At 46.3% G+C, this 18,408-nt stretch overlaps 1 protein-coding gene across 1 annotated transcript in view; it reads left to right on the top strand.

Moving 5' to 3' along the window:
• LOC149337218 (cathepsin L2-like) overlaps positions 1 to 18,408 on the top strand; it is a 37,880-nt gene that overhangs the window by 11,820 nt on the left and 7,652 nt on the right. The window contains exon 4 of the mRNA XM_089554353.1: positions 16,731 to 16,919. Coding sequence (XP_089410479.1) covers positions 16,731 to 16,919 — 189 coding nt within the window. The remainder of the gene's footprint in view (positions 1 to 16,730; positions 16,920 to 18,408) is intronic.

The raw sequence follows: 18,408 nt of genomic DNA, 5'->3' as shown, positions 1-18,408 counted from the left end.
TTGTCCGCTTTTGCAATGACTAAGGCCATAAGAAACTGCGTTTGCAAATATAACAGAGCAGAACATAGAGGCTGGAGATTTTTTGGCGCGAACTGACGCGAAAGTGCTAAGGAGCAAACAGCTATCTTTGCAGAATCTTGGCGAATTGAATGTTAAGGTGAATCCTCACCAAACTTTTAACTATACGTAGGGCGTTATTTTCGAGCAGGAAGTGTTACAGAGTACCGATGCAGAGATGGACGAAATTCCTGAGCAAGGAGCAATTGCAGTCCGCAGAATCAAGGCGACAAGGAAGAGCACTGATATATAGAGAAAGCATATTCGTCTAACATTTAAAAAGGCGTAACTCTACGAGACTCCATCCGCGCAGCATTTATAGAGAGCGAACTACGCCCCTATATACGAAATCTAAAACGATGCTTCAAATGTCAAATTTTGGACACGGCTGACTCGCCTGCCGGAGCAAGCCTACATGTGTCTTTTGCGGGGAAGATGAACAAGCAGCGGAGAGAAGTGAGCGAACACGTAAATGTGTCAACTGCAATGGCGCACATGGCGCCTACTTCAGATCACGCCCAATTTGGAAAAGAGGAAAGGAAATGATCAGTTTGAGGACAGAAGAAAACATCCCACCCTGAGGCTAGGAAGCGGTTCACCTTCCGAGAGAAGGGCACATCGCTGAAGCGACGAAGCGCGGATAGCAACCGCCTCCACTCTCAGTTGGCACACAGGTCAAGCTGGACCTGGTGTCGACATCCAGGTCCCCATCTCGTTCACAGAAAACATTGGCACAAATCGTTGGGCGCAAGATTTCGCGGGAAGATAACGCTATCTCCACAGGAAGCTCCCTTTAGCAGCTATCGGCAGTGGTCTCCTCGGTGACAGGCATTCAGAGCAGCGCCACTAAACTGGACCTGTGCTCTCATTCCACTAAGATTTCAGCTGCTGTTCCAATGAACTCTGCTTATGGAGCGCAACCTGGTGCAACTGGAGGGATGAAAACAGGTTACGCGAAGGGCACGGGCCATCGCCAACCTGAATCATACTCAAAGTACTCCGTTGAAGATGGACGTCCCGCAAGCCATTTGGTATCTTTGCTGCCGAAGGACCGCCGACTCTTTGGCGGTAGTGACATCAAAGAATAACAACTTATCACTACGCCCGGTTAATGCGAATTGACGCAATCTTTATGCTGCATGGTATGCTCGTTTGAATCCTGTTCCTCTTCGTTATTTTGTTCCTACTGCAACCTGTTTTAGAAACGTTGGTTTCCTTACCACAGTGGACCTGTTATGGCGCAGGACATAACTTTCTCTGGAGACAACAGCCACAGAAATGATGGATCATGGGCGATGTTTTTAAATTTGTGGGCTTCATCAATGGGAGAATAATAGGACATTTATTTTAAAGAGCATTTAATAGAAAGCAAAAGCAAAAAAGAACCACACGCGGCCGGGATGATTGGAACCCACAAGCTCTCAAATGCGGAGGTTAAGTTGCGCTCATTGATTAGATTTGATAGGTCAGCCTGTTCGATTTTTTCTGTCTTTGGGATTAGATAATTTAACGTGAAGGAGTAAAACTGCGCGTAAGTAAACTTCGACCTAAGGAATTTTCTTTGAATAATCTTCTACTTCTGTAGAAGGCCTTCACATGGCTAAGACTCAAATCAAGTGGCTCAAATGTGCGGGCTACCCACAGTATTTAATTCTAAGCTCATGTAAATGCCTTCTCCAGAGGTTAAAGAATGCTGAAAGAGAAGTGCAGTGCTTAGAACAAACAGGACCTTTCGTCATGCCTTATTTTCACTGTCTTTCCGATAACATCAGGAGGGTGGCAAAAGTATTGTTTTTTAGGCCCCATGTAAGCTGAGAAAAGTTTGTCCCCTGCTCTCAGAAACAATGAACGAAAAAAGGACAACAGCATGTGCAAAACGAACGATCACACCAAGCTGAGCAGATGTTCTCTGAGGTGATCTATCAATTACCTCTGTCTAGCGGGTGGGTGTACATTGGTCAAACTGGTGACGCTACAATGAGCGGGCCTTGTAGCATAGAAGATCGATGTGCGCTGGTACGGGTTGCAGTCAACGTTTCTAGATAAAGACAGTTGGGAAACTTCGCCGGCGAGCCATGGAGCAGAGCGGCCCCACGCGATCGCCGTCTAGGCGGTGGCGCTGCGGTCGCTTTAGGATGAGCGCGTCGTCTGCTACTCCCAGTTCAACGTTTTTAGATAATATAATCAACATAAACTACGAGGAGGCAATCGGTACGTCATGTTTCTCTAAACCGCGGAAAGAAGGGCTTCCAATTTTTTCCGATATTTACAGCCAAAAGCTCAACCTCGAGCATCCTTACCTCACGTACCCCAGACGTAGAGCGCAATGGGCGCAATGCAATGAGCCAATGGGCGCCGCGGCGGTGAAGAGAAATCGTGGCCTCTGAGATCAAGCGCGATGTTAAAGTACCGATTGCTGAGGTGGTCACGGAGGCCATAAAAAACAAACGCGGTACTCCCACCACCCAAGAGATGGCGCTCGCATCTCTTTGAGATGAAATCGGCGACAGAAAGGGGCCGCATACCCGGACAGAGTTTTCCAACTGTCTTTATCTAGAAACGTTGGTTGCAGTCTACCAATGAAGAGTTGCGACAGCCGCTGCTGCGTACCTCAGCTCGACAAGACCACATTCTTAAGACAAGAAATTCAGGGGGAAATTTGACTCTCTAAAGTGCTGCAAGGCGAAAGCGTTTCCTGGCGCACTGTTTTTTATTTTTCATATTTTTATTATTTTTTATTTGTTTTTTATTTATTTTATTTTTATTTCTGTTATATGAAACCCATGCATTCACTAGATGCACCTTTATTCATGCTCAAACCCTGACCCTTCGTGGCGGAGTGGTAGCGTCTCCACTTCAAATGGTACGATTCCCAGCCTCGACGCAGTTTCGTTTTTAAGCAGTGACGCCGAAAAGCGGACACATTTCCTAACATTCCTTGGTTACGACAGTATGAGGCATTAAAGGCTTTCGCCTTAAAAAACTGAAAGGTGGTTCATGGAATCTTTCCTTATTGTCAAAAGGGGTGACGAATTCGTTAGCTCGCCCTCGATATCGGTATCGAGACAAGAAATCGAATTTTTCGAAGGACATGTTTGGGCTTCACACCGTTCTGATACATCTGTGTCGTTTGTAGTGCGGTTGTCATTACTTTGAGCCGTATCGGCACTAGTGCATTTCTTATTATGTTTATAGCCTTTATAAGCCACCTGTTTTATAAAGGCTAAACTACTTGAACATATTATTTACTCCCAAGTAGCTAATCACCTCGATAGAAATTCTTTTTTCTTTCCAAACCAACACGGATTCCGTTCTGGCTACTCATGTGAAACTCAACTTTTTGAATTTACGACTGACCTCCACCTAAACCTTGACTCCTTGTTTCAAACAGATATCATCTACCTCGATTTTTCTAAAGCTTTCGACCGAGTTCCCCACCAGCGCCTCTTGGCTAAACTTTCCTCCCTTTCACTGCACCCGCTGATATTATCATGGATTCGCAGTTTCCTAACTAATCGTTCGCAATACACCGTCATCGACAACCATCCTTCTACCGTTACTAAAGTTACCTCCGGAGTGCCTCAGGGCTCAGTTCTTGGGCCGCTCCTGTTTCTTGTCTTTATCAATGACCTTCCTGCTGGCATTTCATCATCCATCCGTTTGTTCGCAGATGATTGCGTTCTTTACCGCCGTGTTAGCACTACGAACGACCAGTCATTGCTGCAGGACGACCTGAACTTGATACAAAGTTGGTGCTCTACCTGGCTCATGAAATTGAATGAAACTAAATGCAAGTTTATGCACGTGTCCCGTAAACGATCTAACCTGCACTTTTCATACTCGCTAAACAGGACCGCGCTATCTGAAGTTGAATCCTACAGATACCTCGGCATAGAAATAACAAGTAATCTTAACTGGTCGAAGCACATTACGTCCCTGGCTGCTAGCGTTTCTAAATCACTAGGATTCATCAGACGATCGCTCACATTTTCTCCCCCTAAGGTTAGACTAATCGCATACGAAACTTTCATCCGCACTAAACTTGAATATGCATCGAGCATTTGGAATCCCCATCAAGAGTATTTAGCACATATGTTAGAGGCCATTCAAAATCGAGCTGCTCGGTTCATAACATCAAATTATGATTCTTGGTCGAGTGTTACTAATATCAAATCCTCCGTTGGTTTACCTTCCTTGGCATCCCGTCGTAAGATAGCAAGGCTCTGTCTATTTCATAAACTTTATTATAATTTTCCCCAACTGCGTGAGAGCCTAATTTTGCCCCCTTTAAGATCATCGCGACGTTTGTTTAATTGCCGTAGTATTCAACGCATTCATGGTTCAACCAATGCGTTCAATTCCTCGTTCTTGCCAGCGGCCATAGCCGAGTGGAATGTTCTTCCTGACAGTGTTGTGAATGAAGTTAATTCCCTAAAATTTAAACAGATGTTAATTGATTTATTCCCCAAATGATTCCCGTTGAAGGCCCTTTTTCTTTTTCTTTTCTTTTTTTTTCTTTCTTTTTCTTGTGTTTACCTACTTACTCGCTTGTTTTTATTTTGAAGTGTTCACAGCTGTATCTACATGTGTCTAAGTTTATGTTCCAACTTTGTTCTTTGTTCTTTGTGACTTGATTACTGTTCGACCCCCCCCCCCCCTTATGTAATGCCCCCTGGGGCCCTTAAGGGTAAATAAATTATGATGATGATGATGATGATGATGATGAATAAAATCAGTCGGAAGTCAGAACTTTGTCTCTCCTTATCTGAACCTTTCGTGCCGTTCTCTTAGCGCCGCTTTACTAGTTCGCTTCAAATGAACTAACTAGCCCGACAGAGTGTGCTACTTCAGAAATATTTAAGCTTAAGTGTTTCTTTATCAGGTCTTTCGTCTCCAGAAGTAGCTTGTCTGCTTTCTGTCGAAGCATCCTACCGTCTACTTCTGCTGCGCATTCCGTAGTGATACCTGTGAGGTAATCGTTCATTATTTGAACATTCAGGTCGTCGTCCTAAGTTAAAGCCGAATATGTGGTCTGCAGTGAGATCCTGTATTCCTCTATTTTTTAGCGCTAACTGTTTAACGGGCTTCCGATTCAGTAGTTTCATCTGTTTCCTCTCCAAGTAGAGGCTAATTCGAGACCTTACCATTCTGCGGTCGCTACAAAGCAGCTTTCCGAGGATCTCCACATCCTGACCGATGCCACGGTGAGCTCACAGTATGAAGTCGATTTCTACTTTAATTGCAGTATTGGGGTCCTTCCACGCCCACTTCGTGTCCTCTCGTATGTGGAGCAAGGTATTAATTACGCGTAAATTATGTACCTCGGCGAACTACACTAATACCTCCGCTCTACTATTCCTAGAACCTTGGCAAAAGTCTCTTACTGCCTGATCTCCAGCTTGCTTCTTGACTGTTTTGGTATCGTCGAAGTCACCCATCAGTTGAATGTACTTTGTGTTTATTTCGCTCATTGCCAATTCCACGTCTTCACAGAAGGTTTCGACGGTCATTTAAGCGCGTAGGGCTGCAGCACCTTCAGTTTGTATCTGTTAATATGCGTAACTGCGAAAAACTGCCACCCTCTCGTTCTCTCTTTATGGGCAATACGTACACGTTCTGTACATTCATTTCTATTATGCCTTATTGTTTTCTTAAACCTATTATTATATTGCTTTGTATTAGCCTGTTTCTTTATCCTCTGGTGCTTAATTATTTTTCCATGTTATATTTAGCCTATTTATTCTTCATTTGCTTGTTAATAATGTTTCTGTTACATGTGACCCCCCCCCCCCCCCGCCTATGTAATACCCTCGAATGAGAGCCTGTAGGCGTATGTTGAATAAATAAACAAATGAAAATAGTGTAAGTTCCTCTATGCTGCCAGCTATATCCTGACTGATGAGGAATACTGCACCTTTGAAGTGATTTTAGCTGAAAAATGAGAGACAAGAGGGAACAGCGACCACACGAGCTTTTCGTGTGTGCTGTTATTCTTGTGCCTCATTATTGCGCTAAATTCGCTTCAATCAAGAACCAACCAGCTCACCTCCATGCGCTTACGAATCCCACACCTAGTCCAGGTCTTTCCGTTAGTCCACGATAGCATAGTATGTGCCTGCCCTTTAGCCCAGTATACGCCTTATCTGTCCTCCAACCTCACTAAGCCCTACAACATCTCATTTAATGTCTGCTAGTTCCTCGAACAACACTGCTAGACTATCCTCACTGCATAAGGGTCTAGCGTTAAATGTTCCGAGGTACAGTTTCCAACTGCGGCCTGTGCGGAGGCAAAGATGGTTAGCATCCTCCGCTGCATCACAGGGTCTGACCGTCGCCTTCGTGAGTGTTCCGCGGCCTCTAGGGACTGAAAGCCGACGGATAATTGGTGCATTATTGTACGAGGTTGTGGACAAGTGCTACATCAGGCTGGCAAAAGCCTTATGTGGTGAGTGAGTGCGCTGTCAATTCTGGCGACCGAGATCACGCCGCACCTTAGGCCTGGCTGTACATTTGCGTCGACACGCAGATTTCTTTTTAATCTGGTGGAGGATAGGGCGGCCCCGAGATTTGAACCCCGGTCCTCATTCACGCGAGGCAAATCTATCTCTATGCCATCGCGGCCTCTACCAGCAATGAACCGCAGAAATTTAGAGGGTGTTATTCTCCTTGCATCTCTTCCGCGAGCATCTCAGGACGCGTACTGCACGTCATAGCGGCATGCCAATTACGTTGGGTACAACTAAACGATTTTTCATCGAAACGAACAGGCGGAAAGTGGCATTTATGGCCTTTTTACTAGAGTAGACAAGCTTTCCTGTATAAGTTACAGCGCACCACCTCAATTCGTCAAAGCTGTTTTTCCTTTTGACCGTTTAGAGGTATGGCATCGCGTGAATAAACATAGCCACAGAGAAAGGAATGAAGAAATGAGGGAGAAAAGGCGGCTTTTCTTACTCGCATGTTTTTTCAGGGCTAACGATGGCCGGCTTGGGGTAGTATTTGGCCGCAGCACTGCCGTCTAGTAAGTTTCCCCTAGCGCCTTCGGGGCCCCAATGCCGACATTGAAGGGAGTGACAGAAAACCAAGTGACGTTTTGCAAAATTCGCACATTAGAATGTGCAGCATGTTCACTTACAAGTGCAGAAATACGTGCGAGTTGGTTCTACATTGCTATGGGTTCACGTAGTAGGCCTGCACTTAATTATAGGAACTTTCTGTAAGCCAAAGCGAACCCAATCATGCAGGAGACACTCAAAGGAACACACGTTTCAAAATGTCTAACAATTGTAGATGGCTTTTTAAATGTTTAGAAATGAGCTCTGATTTCAACGAGAGAAGCGCTGATAAGCCGCTTGCCTTTTTCCGTGGGTATCGTAATTCGCTATCACTCAGAACTAGTCACTTCTGTTGAATAAATTGAATTGCAATTGAAATTGAAGTTCTTTACGCAAAAAAGACCAGGACCCTAAGAAAGAACGACACGAAAAAGAGCGCACTGGCAACTAAAGCAAACATAAAAACACTTAATAGCTTGGTGAGAAAGCGCATCATTTCCGCACGTGTCACAAACATAGAACAAGACAAAACACGATGAAACCACTTCATTTAATTACTAATGAAATAAAAAAACACTGAGATAGAGCGTCGAAAGCACCGATGCCCAACCGCAGCGCTTCAAAAGGTGAGAGATTTTCAGCGATGCGAAGCAAATTAGGCCACAGAGTTCCTAGGAACCTTCGTCCCTTGTCGACAAGTAGAACCGACTTCGAAGTATGCACGAGCCAGTACCGGCCGCGATAAATAGGGAGGCCTCCGAAATTCCTCTGTCAGTTCTCTGCTTTCCGCGTATGGTGATTCTAGTAGCGCCAAAGTCGGGCACACACTGGACCTCTCCATCCCTGTTTTTCTTCCCATCTTTGCACTATTTTACAACGCAGGGGAAGATTCAAGCGAACTCCTGGTCCTAGCGACCTAGCATGCTCACGTAACCTGTCGTTTGCGCTGCTCCCCATGTGGCCAGCGTAAACCTGGCTACAGGTGAGGAGAACGCCATAAACGACATCCGTCGAACAGGGAACAAACTTATTCAGGTGATTAATCTCAGATGAAGACCTTTCGAGCCCACTTCATCCACGAACCTGCGCAGTTTTGAAAGGAAAGTATATGGGGAGCGGAAAACACAAGATCTACTCCAACCCTCGAGCCTGCCTTCTTAAGATTATGAGATGCTCTGTGCATATGAGACATCACCTCAAAGGGCTTTCTGCAAGGTTGGTTGTCGTACTACTCATACTATTCTGTTTTATCCTACGGTAGCAACTCAACAAGGACTCGGATACGCTAATTAGCAGGTGCACTGGGCAGCCTGGTTCCTGCATTCTGCCATCTTGTAAGGAAAAACTGAGCTCGACATGGAGAAAGCAGACCAGAGACATGAGGTTGACAAGCCCCTTTACATCAGCTTAGAATAAGAGGACCAGTACGATAAGGTTGCTTTCTTCGACGTCGGCATATATGTCCAAGAAATGTGGTCGATCCTCTGGAGGCACAGTCGCACTTCAAAAATCGGGATACACCCGTTCTTCGGATGCCCAGCGGTGAAACATAAAGCACATTGCTCACCGAGAGGAAGTGTACACTTATATAAGAGCCCAAAGGGGGTGAAATGAAGATCAGCAAGTTTGATAGTTTGGTCACTTGGTACTTCAGTTTTTTACATGTCAAACAGCCCACAAAAAACACCAGGACACAAAGAACGAACGACAAGGACCAGAGCGCACTAGAACCTAAAGCAAGCAAAGCAAAAAAAAAAACACGTAATCAATCGGTGCGCTCATCATTTCCGCATTTGCCATAAACTTAGACCCAGAGAGAACACGAAGAAGCATTATTCTGGTGATTAGTCCCACATGAACACTTTTTCGGGCGCCCTTCATCTACGAGCCTCCTCAGCTTGAAAAGTATATGTGGAGCGGAAAACGCAATATCTGCTAGAACCTTCTAGGTTACCTTTGTAAGTTAATGAGATACTCTGTGCGTATAAGGCATCACTGGAAAGGGCTTTTTGCAAAGTTCAGAGTCCTTGCGGTCATACTACTCTGGTTTATCTTGCTGTAGCCGCTCAGCAAGGACTATGATACGATGAATTGCAAGTCGACGGAGTAACCTGATTCCTGCAATCTCCCAACCTGTCGGCAAAAACTTTCCCGGACATGGTGTGGACATGACTTGAATAAAGCAGACCGAAGACAAGAGGTTGCCAAGCGCCTTTTCACGAGCTTAGAATGGGATGATGCTAGTGCGCTGCGGTCGGTGTCATTTTTTCTTACTGCCGTGGTGTTACTTGTGCGCCATCTGACGATCTTAAAAATGAAGTATCAGCTGGCCTAACGTTCTAGCTGGCTGAACTTCAGTGCGGTGGATAACCTTAATTTTTAGATCCAAGAATTTTTTTTTCTGATAGCCGCTTGTATTAGACATACGAACCTGGCTTATTAAGCCAGTTTTCCACTTCTTCGTCAGATTGGCTAATTGCAAACGAGTTCAGTGAGCCATTGTAAAATTGTGCTTCCAAAACACCGTGAACTAATCATACGAAAACATATTTCACGCAGGTTCACCCGACAGTACTGTCTACTAAATTAGTAACATCTGTTGATTACTGTTTGCTGTAGCTGAAACAAGAACGCGAACGTGTCTGCGACATCGAGAACTCGACAAAGGAGCAAAATAGAGGAGTCATTTGCTCCATACATATAATGTAACAGTAATTCTCATCATACCTAAATAATCCCACGCCATAAAAACAGTCCCTCAATACAGCCAAATTCGAATAGATTTCTCCGCTCTTTGAAGCTTTGCAAGCTCAGCGATTTTAGCCCCCCATTACAGATCCCAATGACAATTGAAGAAAAAACACCAGTTCAGGCTGGCAGGTTGACTGAAAGATTTTTTATGTATTGCCATTTTAATGAGGAAAAGCTTAAGTGGGAAAAACATGACGCTACCTTAATAGTAGATTACGGAATCATAAGACTGGCGTAGTGAGGTGCAGAGGCAGCCACCAAGGTACTAATTTCTATGAATGCATACTGAAGTTAAAAAAATCCCGACAAATATTAGAAAAGCGCAGAACGTATACAAAAACTGCAAACAGCACCGCCAAGAAAAATTGCGTAAACCGTATGTTCCGCTGTAACAGAAGAGGGAACAGTAAACATCCCTTATTTTGTGTTCTCGCAGAAGGAATTTCCGTACTGGAGAGAGCCTGAAAAAGGCGATTAACATAGTTTTTTTTATTGTCTGCGCATTGTACACTTTTTTTTATCCATCATGCATCCGTCATGCATGTGTATATTGTAACGAATACGACGCGAAATCGCCGCGATCAGTAGGTAGCATGGCGTCCAACATAGGTGTGACACGACGACCGTAGACTAGCTGGAAAAAGGTAAGGTAAGTAGTGTCCTGCTCTGCTGTATTGTAGACAAAGGTTGCACACGGATGAACATCATCCCACGTGCGACGTTAGACACTGACATACACAGGGAGCACGTCTGCGAGTGTTCGGTTGAGGCGTTCAGTCAGTCCGTTTGTTTGCGGATAAGCCCTTGTCTTCCGGTGACTGCTTTCAGTAAGTTAGAATAGTGCCCGCATTAAGCCAGCCGTAAAGGCGCTCCACGGCCCGTGACGACGGCCGATCGTGCACCGCAACGCAGTATTATGGATGTTACAAAAAAAATGAGCCATTTCAGTCCTAGAAGCGCGGGCCAGCGGCTGTTTCTCTGCGTACCACATAAAATAGACTGTCGCTGGAACGATCCGTTTGCTCCTCGATGATAGACATTGGGAATGGGCCCAACAGGTCCATGTCCATTTGTTGGAAAGGCGCTGTTGGCAGCGGTATGGGCTGGAGAAGCCCTGCAGGTTTCACGGTTGGCGTCTTTCGCCTCTGGCAATCGCGGCATGCCTTCACGTAGTGCTGGACTGAAGACAGCGGCTTGGGCCAGTGGTACTTCGCAAGTGTTTCGCACGCATGTGCGCGCATGTATAGGTCACTCGCAAATGGCCGCCCGACGGCTCGTCGTGCCAAGCATACAAGACATCTGGACGGAGTTCGGTTGGCACAACCTTCAAAAAGGTTCCCTTGTTATGTGAAAAGTTCCTCTCCTCTTGTACAGTACGTGATCTCGGAGGCTGTACGAGCACAAAATGTGGTCTAGGCGAGATGAACTACTCAGCACTGTTCGGGAAATGATATGGCATGGCTGACCAAAAACTGCGTCTGATGGTCTGGACGCGCGCGAACTGGAGCTGAGTGTAGACAACGGATGCCTTGTATGGATAGACACAGCGGTCGTTGGTTCGAGGCTGCTAGTGAGCACCTCGTAATAAAACGCCTCGTTCCCTAGCCGGCGTCTCGTTACTCGGCGTCTGGTTACAACCAGTGGCGACGAGAATAGTGTGGATGAGGACAACCAAACTACCGAAGATCGGGAAAGCTACCTGAGATCCAGCCGGAAAGTGGCAACTTCGAAGTGTACTAGGAACGCTTCGAATTATTCGCTGCTGCCAACGGCATCAAGGATGACAAGAAACTGCAAGTTTTCTTAACGGATATTGGCGAAAAAAGCCTTTGCCACGCTCGGGAGCTTGCTGTTCCCAGTGGCTCCTGCTAAGTCTTCATTCAAGGAAGTGGGAAGTGCTCTAAAGAAGCACTACGCTCCCAAACGCTCACTTGTCACCGAACGCTATGGGTTCAACCAGCGCAAGCAAGAAACCCATGAGACCATCGCGGACTTCATTGTCCAATTGAAGAGACTAGCTTCAGACAGTTAATTCGACACGTTTCTGAGCGACGCTCTGCGGGATCGGCTCGTCGTGGGATTGCGTTCCGAAGCCATACGGTCCCGACTGCTAGCCCTTCGTGACGATGAGATAACATGGGCCCGAGCGTGTAGTGTGGCCATAGCCATGGAAGGTGCAAGCCAGGACACCAAAGACATGCTGAGATCGCCCAGCAGAACAGTTTCTTCGGACGGCACCGAAGACTACTGGACACGAGAGACAGGGAAGCAGAGTAAAGCGGATAACAGAGAAACGTCTGTCGAGGAAACAGGCAGAGTGAGTCCAGTTCGGAAGACGTCACAAGGGAAGAACGCTCCATGTCACGAATGTGGAGGTCCACACCCTCCAGTGAGTTGCCCTTTTTTTAAACCCCCAGTGCTACAAGTGTAAAAAAAAGGAAACATTGCAAAAAATTGCGGAACTAAAGTAGCATACTCTGTAGAGCCAGATGATAGCTGTACTCAGCTGCTGACTTTGTGTCACACTACCCAAAATGGTGGCGCACCTGCTATTGCCATTGTGGTTACGATAAACAGCAAAGGTATTCCAGTGGAAATTTATACTGGAGCAGCTGTCTTAATCATGTCGGAAGTCGAGTGGGCGAAACAAGCCGATGTGAAATTGGCGACATACAACGGCACGGCTGTGCCTATTGCTGGAGTTATAGACGTCAAAGTGCAGTATAAAGATCAGTGTTTCGAGCTGCCTCTAATTATTGCAAAGGAAACGGAGGGCGCGAGAATGTCCCCGTTATTCGGCCGAGACTGGCTCTCCCAGATGAGGATCGATTGTCACGAAATCATGTCTGTGCAGGCAGTGGAAGGTGACACACCCTTTACAAAAAAATGTCTCCATGTGTTTGACTAAGAATTTGGCGCTATTAAGTGATTAAAAGCTAGCATTGTCTTGAAAGAAAATGCGCGCTCATTGTTTGTTAAAGCAAGGTTTGTTAAAGCTTGTTAAAGCTGGTCTTACGCTTTACGCGAGCAAAGCTGGCGTCGCGTATCGGGTCAGGCACGGCACTTGGGCAACGCCCCTGGTCATAGTCACTGAAAAGAACAGCTAGGAGCTAGGTGATTACCATGTCACCGTAAACCCAGTAATTAAGGTGGACCATTAACCCTTGCCGCTGCCTGAGGATATTTTTGCCACTTTACAAGCGTCTTGACCTCTCTAAGGCGTATCTCCAGCTCGATCTAGACGAGTAAGCTCAAGAACTGCTGACTATAAACACGCACTTGGGCCTTTTTAGGCTTCGTCGCTTGCCGTATGGCGTAGCTTCTGCCCCTACAGTGTTCCAAGCAGTCACGGACCAAATACTCCATGCTATGCCGGGTACGGCCTTCTACTTGGATGACATATTTATCACAAGCGAGATCTAGAAGCAGAGCTGTGGAAGAGTAGAGCAGGTTCTCTGGCGCCTGAGCGAATGGTGTCCGAGTCAATAAAAAAGGCGTGCGTTGTTTCTGCACCGCATAACGTACTTAGGACATGACATTTATAAGGATGGGTTGCATCCCACGCCTGAAAATGAGGTGACCGTTAAAAATGCGCAAAGCCGACCAACGTGACCCATGTTGAAGGCCTTTTAGGGCATGGTCAATTTTTACGCCAAATTCTCGACAAACTTAGCAATGGTCCTTTAACCACTGCAAACTTGCTCCGTAAAGGAAGCAAATGACACTGGTCGCGTCAGTGTGACGAGGTTTTCAATTTATGGAAAGAAATGTTGCCCGACAAAAATGTCTTGCAGCTTTACGATGTGAAAAAAGAAATTCAGATTACAGCCTGGCCCGAAAGACACCGGCTCGATCCCGGCCGCGGCGGCTGAATTTCAATGGAGGCGAAATTCTAGAGGCCCGTGTATTGTGCGATGTCAGTGCACGTTAAAGAACCCGAGGTAGTCGAAATTTCCGGAGCCGCTCACTACGGCGTCCCTCATAGCCTGAGTCGCTTTGAGACGTTAAACCCCAATAAACAAACCAACAAATAAACAGATTACATGTGGTGCTTCTGAGTACGGGCTGGGCGCAGTACTGTAGCACGTCGAAAATGAAAAACCAGTAGCTTTTGTCTCGCGGTCATTGTCTGCATCAGAGCTGAACTACAGCCAAATAGAAAAAGAAGTCCTAAGCATTGTGTTTGCAGTAAAAAAATTTCACAAGTACCTTTACGGCCGAATGTTTAACGTCTTGACTGACCATCAGGCGCACACTACTCTTTTTGATCCGAAAAGACAGGGCAGTGCGGTAGGTACTGCAAGAGTCCATCGTTGGCTCGCATTTTTGGCCAACTATCGCTACGAGACAAAACATCAGCCGGGATCTGCTATCAGTCATGCGGACGCATTGTCTCACTTGTCACAACCAGACACAGGTGACCGGTGTGATGAAATCTTTTATTTTTCGTCTTTGAACGAGTTACCATTGACGGCAAAGGATGTGGAACGAGAAACAACGCGAGATAAAGTACTCAGCACTGTTCGGGAAATGATATGGCATGGCTGGCCAAAAACTGTGTCTGATGAGCTGAAATCATTCTGGACTCGCCGACTGGCGCTGAGTGTAGACGACGGATGCCTTGTGTGGAGAAACAGAGTGGTCGTTGGCTCGAGGCTGCTGGTGAGCACCTCGTAATAAAGCGTCTAGTTCCCTGACCGGCGTCTGGTTACTCGGCGTCTGGTTACAGCAGCTGTACGAGCACAAAATGTGGACGAAAGCTCTTGGAACAGCGACGCCAAGGCCTTCGAGATGCTCGATGAGCGAGCGCAACTCGGGGTCAGCCTGTTGACGCTGGGCCGTATCGGACGACTTGGTGAGAGCAAAAACCGGGAAGTCGGTCTCGGTGCCAGGCGGGGCAACGTGAACAGGTGCACGCGACAAACAGTCGGCATCGTTGTGCTTACGACCGGATTAGTAACCAAATGTGATGCCATATTCTTGGAGTCGGAGGCCCGATCTCGCAGGCGACCCGAGGAGTATTTGAGGTTGGCAAACAATCATAACGAATAATGACGACTGAGAGCTCGAAACGGGCGACCATGGGAATAAGGTCGGAACATGCTGACCGCCGAGACTAGTGAAAGGCACTCCTTCTCTGCGGTCCAGTAATCTGCCTTGTATTCGAGAGGGAGCGGCTACCGTACACTTAACTTTCTCCTTGCCATCTTGCCAACGAACGAGAAAAGCGCCGAGACCAAGATTGCTGGCACCGGTATGATTTTCGGTGGCAGCTTGATCACCAAGCTTTTTTATTTGATTTAATTATTTTTCTATATATACCATAGAAAGGGGTGTGGGAACAGCCGCACGCAGCGGTTTGAAATACGCACCACCCATGGTTGATAGGTATTATTGGTAAGTATCGGTTAGAATGGGCGAGTATTGGCACAGTCTGGAGTGGCCTGCGTAGCTCGTTCTAGGCGGCCTCTTGATCCTCGTGCCATGCACAAGGGAAATTATCTCTGGTATGTAGTGTAAGGGGCTCGCAAATGATGAAAAGTTTCCGACGAAACGCCTGTAGTAGGCATAAGCGCCATAACCACTGAGCCACCGCTAAGGCTGTTGCGTTAAATTTCTATTGTTAAACCTAGTTTACCGTGCAACTGAGTTTAACGTGGAACATGTGTCCACTAATGATGCTAGGTGGGAGAGGTCTGTACATTGCATGTGTTTTGTCCGATTCAAACGTTTAATTTTCATTTCGTACTTCAGTATCGAGAGAAGCGAAATTTGCCTGCTATGAATGAGGTATTTCCTGTTGGGCACCTTCTTGCCTGGAATTTTGTGCGCCGGCTAGATTTCAAAGCCAAAGTAAGTTTATGTGGCCGCAGCTGTATAAACTTTCGTGTGGCAAAACATCACAGGGAGGGAAATCGGAGCAGAACAGCGGTCACATCTAATTTTCCCGCATAGAAACAGCTCCCGCGTGACTCTAAAGAGCAATCCACATTGGTCAAATCGAACTGATGACTCAAGCAGTCAAGCAGGAGACAGGCTTCCTTGAAAATTCATAGGTTTCTACATCACCTGCTCTGAATTCAGTGCTTCCGCGTCGCCTAAACGGTCATGTGCGCACGAAAACCTCCGTGAGCATGCAAATAAATTCTTGCGGAAAATGCTTGGCAGCCACCAAGACTATCATTTCTCAGAGCAAAGTCAATCTCGCTTTCAAGGAAGTGTGTAGTCTCCAAATATTTCAAGGAACTTTGACGCTAGATGTTCCAAGCACGTCATGCTTGCGTACGTGGCAACGAACGTGTGAGCCTCTATTTTCGTCATGTTCCCGAGATAGTGAGTTGTGTTAAAACGACCAGTATTGCCTTGCGCCTTAAATTCGTACAGTTTTCATGAATTCTATGTTGATTGGAGCGGAAGTAGGTAAATGATTTATCCTTGTGGTCTAGCAAGCCCGGCGAACTATCATGCGAATTGATTGGCCAGATATGGGTAGAATCGGCAAATGCACCTTCTGTGAAAGACTTAATCATAGTCCCCAGATATCGTTCTATTCATGTCACTTGCCGGTCGTAGGTGGCGCTGGTGCTCTTTGTGTCCCCTGTGGCCCCCGCTTTAATGCTCTGAGTGAAGGAAAATTCAATCACGTTCAACTATCACCTCCAACGAAAGCTATTTAAGCTCTTTATGTTAACACAAATGCGTAAACAAAACATACAAGTTATACTTTAGTGAATCGCCTTATTGGGGCGAATGATCTGAACGATTACCTGTTGCAAGCACTGTGCCCGCGATTGGGTCAATGTACGCTTAGCAGGCGTTCCAGTACCTCGGCATAAACTTTTTGAAATTGGTTTTTCTGTTCTCCAGACAGGATCTCTTGAAGGCCAGCATTTTAAGAAGACTGGTAAACTCGTGTCTCTGAGCGAACAAAATCTCGTTGACTGCGTGGAAAGAGATAAAGATGATTGCTACCCAGGCAGTCCGTGGACTGCCTTCAAATACATAAAGGAAAACGGAGGCATCGACACCGAGGAGAGTTACCCTTACGTTGACAGAGTAAGTACACTTATTGAACTAGCCTAACACAATATTCCTCAACGCATTAACGTCCGCAGCCCTACCCCGGCAGAAAATGCCGGTTTCACTCAAGTCACCTGCAAGTGCTTGACATGCCCACTAAAGTTAATTTACTCTGATGATACCCGAAGCGAGAATATACTATTACCACGCTTCGATGCAATGCTCGAAAGTTTCAGGGCAGCGTTCAGGTAACCTGTTAAGGTTTTCCGCATTCCATTGTTACTCAGCCATTTCAAAATCAGTCAAGTTGCCAAGAAAACTGAGACTTCTGTATAACGTTTCATACGGCGAAAAAATAAAGCTAACTGCCGATGCGCCGCATATGGGCTGTATGCCGTACTTGCGCTACGGTGTTGGTCAAATGTTTAGGGGAAACTGCGGTAGGCACAAGTTGCTTTTATCATTGAGCACCGCCATGTTATTTTGTGACAGTTCGGATAAAGGCTAAGAAATTGTTAGCCTTCCTTGACTTGTAAAATAAACAACTCTGCCATGTCGCTGCGTTGTTACCTCATCCATAAAATTTCCTGCACAAGCGGAAATCAGTGCGTTGTCCAAACTAGCCATTCTATACGAAAGCCTAATGAGCTCAAAAATCAAAGAGTGAGCTCGCCGTTCAGTGTTGTTTGCGACTCGAGCTTTCAAATGCAGTTTTTAATTTAAAATAGCGTCGAATTCCATGACCGTTCCGCTACCCTCCCTCCCGTGTCTTCAAAATGGCACTTCATGCAGCGGTTGTCACCATATTTCTAACGGAAGACGCGTCCTTTAGCCGACTGCCCTCGTGCCGTGATATGTATAATACGTGGTGCTTACATGAACGCGACAGAAATTGTGTCGAGTCCACTTTCTGAAGGACAGTTTAAAATATGGAGGAGATAGTAGAGAAATAAACACTCTTCGCTGTTTCTCTCGTCCCTCATTCTGTCGAGTAATCAACTCCCCGTGCCCTGTTCGCGCCCATGACCCCTTCGTCTTCTTTAAGGCTTACAGCGGAGATCGCGCGAGGCTTGCACCTCCTTCGTCATTAGAGACGCGGGACCACCGGATCAGGCACTGTCGGCAGCCGAGAATCAGCGCGCTCATGAGTGTGGGAAAAGGCCTCGGCAACTGTAAAGTCCAGCCGCACTTGACGCAGAAATCGAAGCACACAGTTTTCATAGACAAACCGGTCATCGTCTCCAGATGAACGGAGCATATGTCGGGGAGCATCCCAAACTGCCTGGAGAGGCAACGAAGCCGTCATGTATGGGCCGCGCGAAAGCTGGCGCGCGTACAGCTTTTCGTTGAATTGTACCTCAGTTGTAGCTTTCCATACAACAAAATCATTGCTGTTGTTACTAAACCATTTGCTCGCACACTGTAACACAAGATGTAGAAAGTTGGCTATTTGACATTCATTCACTCCCCGTTTGCCATTAGACAACATGCTCGCAGCGACACCGCACAGCTCCATTTAAAGCGT

The sequence above is a fragment of the Amblyomma mixtum genome, chromosome 7 (genome assembly GCF_055824585.1).
Source record: "Amblyomma mixtum isolate Tamu chromosome 7, ASM5582458v1, whole genome shotgun sequence".
Classification (NCBI taxonomy): Eukaryota; Metazoa; Arthropoda; class Arachnida; order Ixodida; family Ixodidae; genus Amblyomma; species Amblyomma mixtum.
The sequence above is the reverse complement of the archived record's forward strand: the minus strand, read 5'-3'. Positions and strand labels throughout refer to the sequence as shown.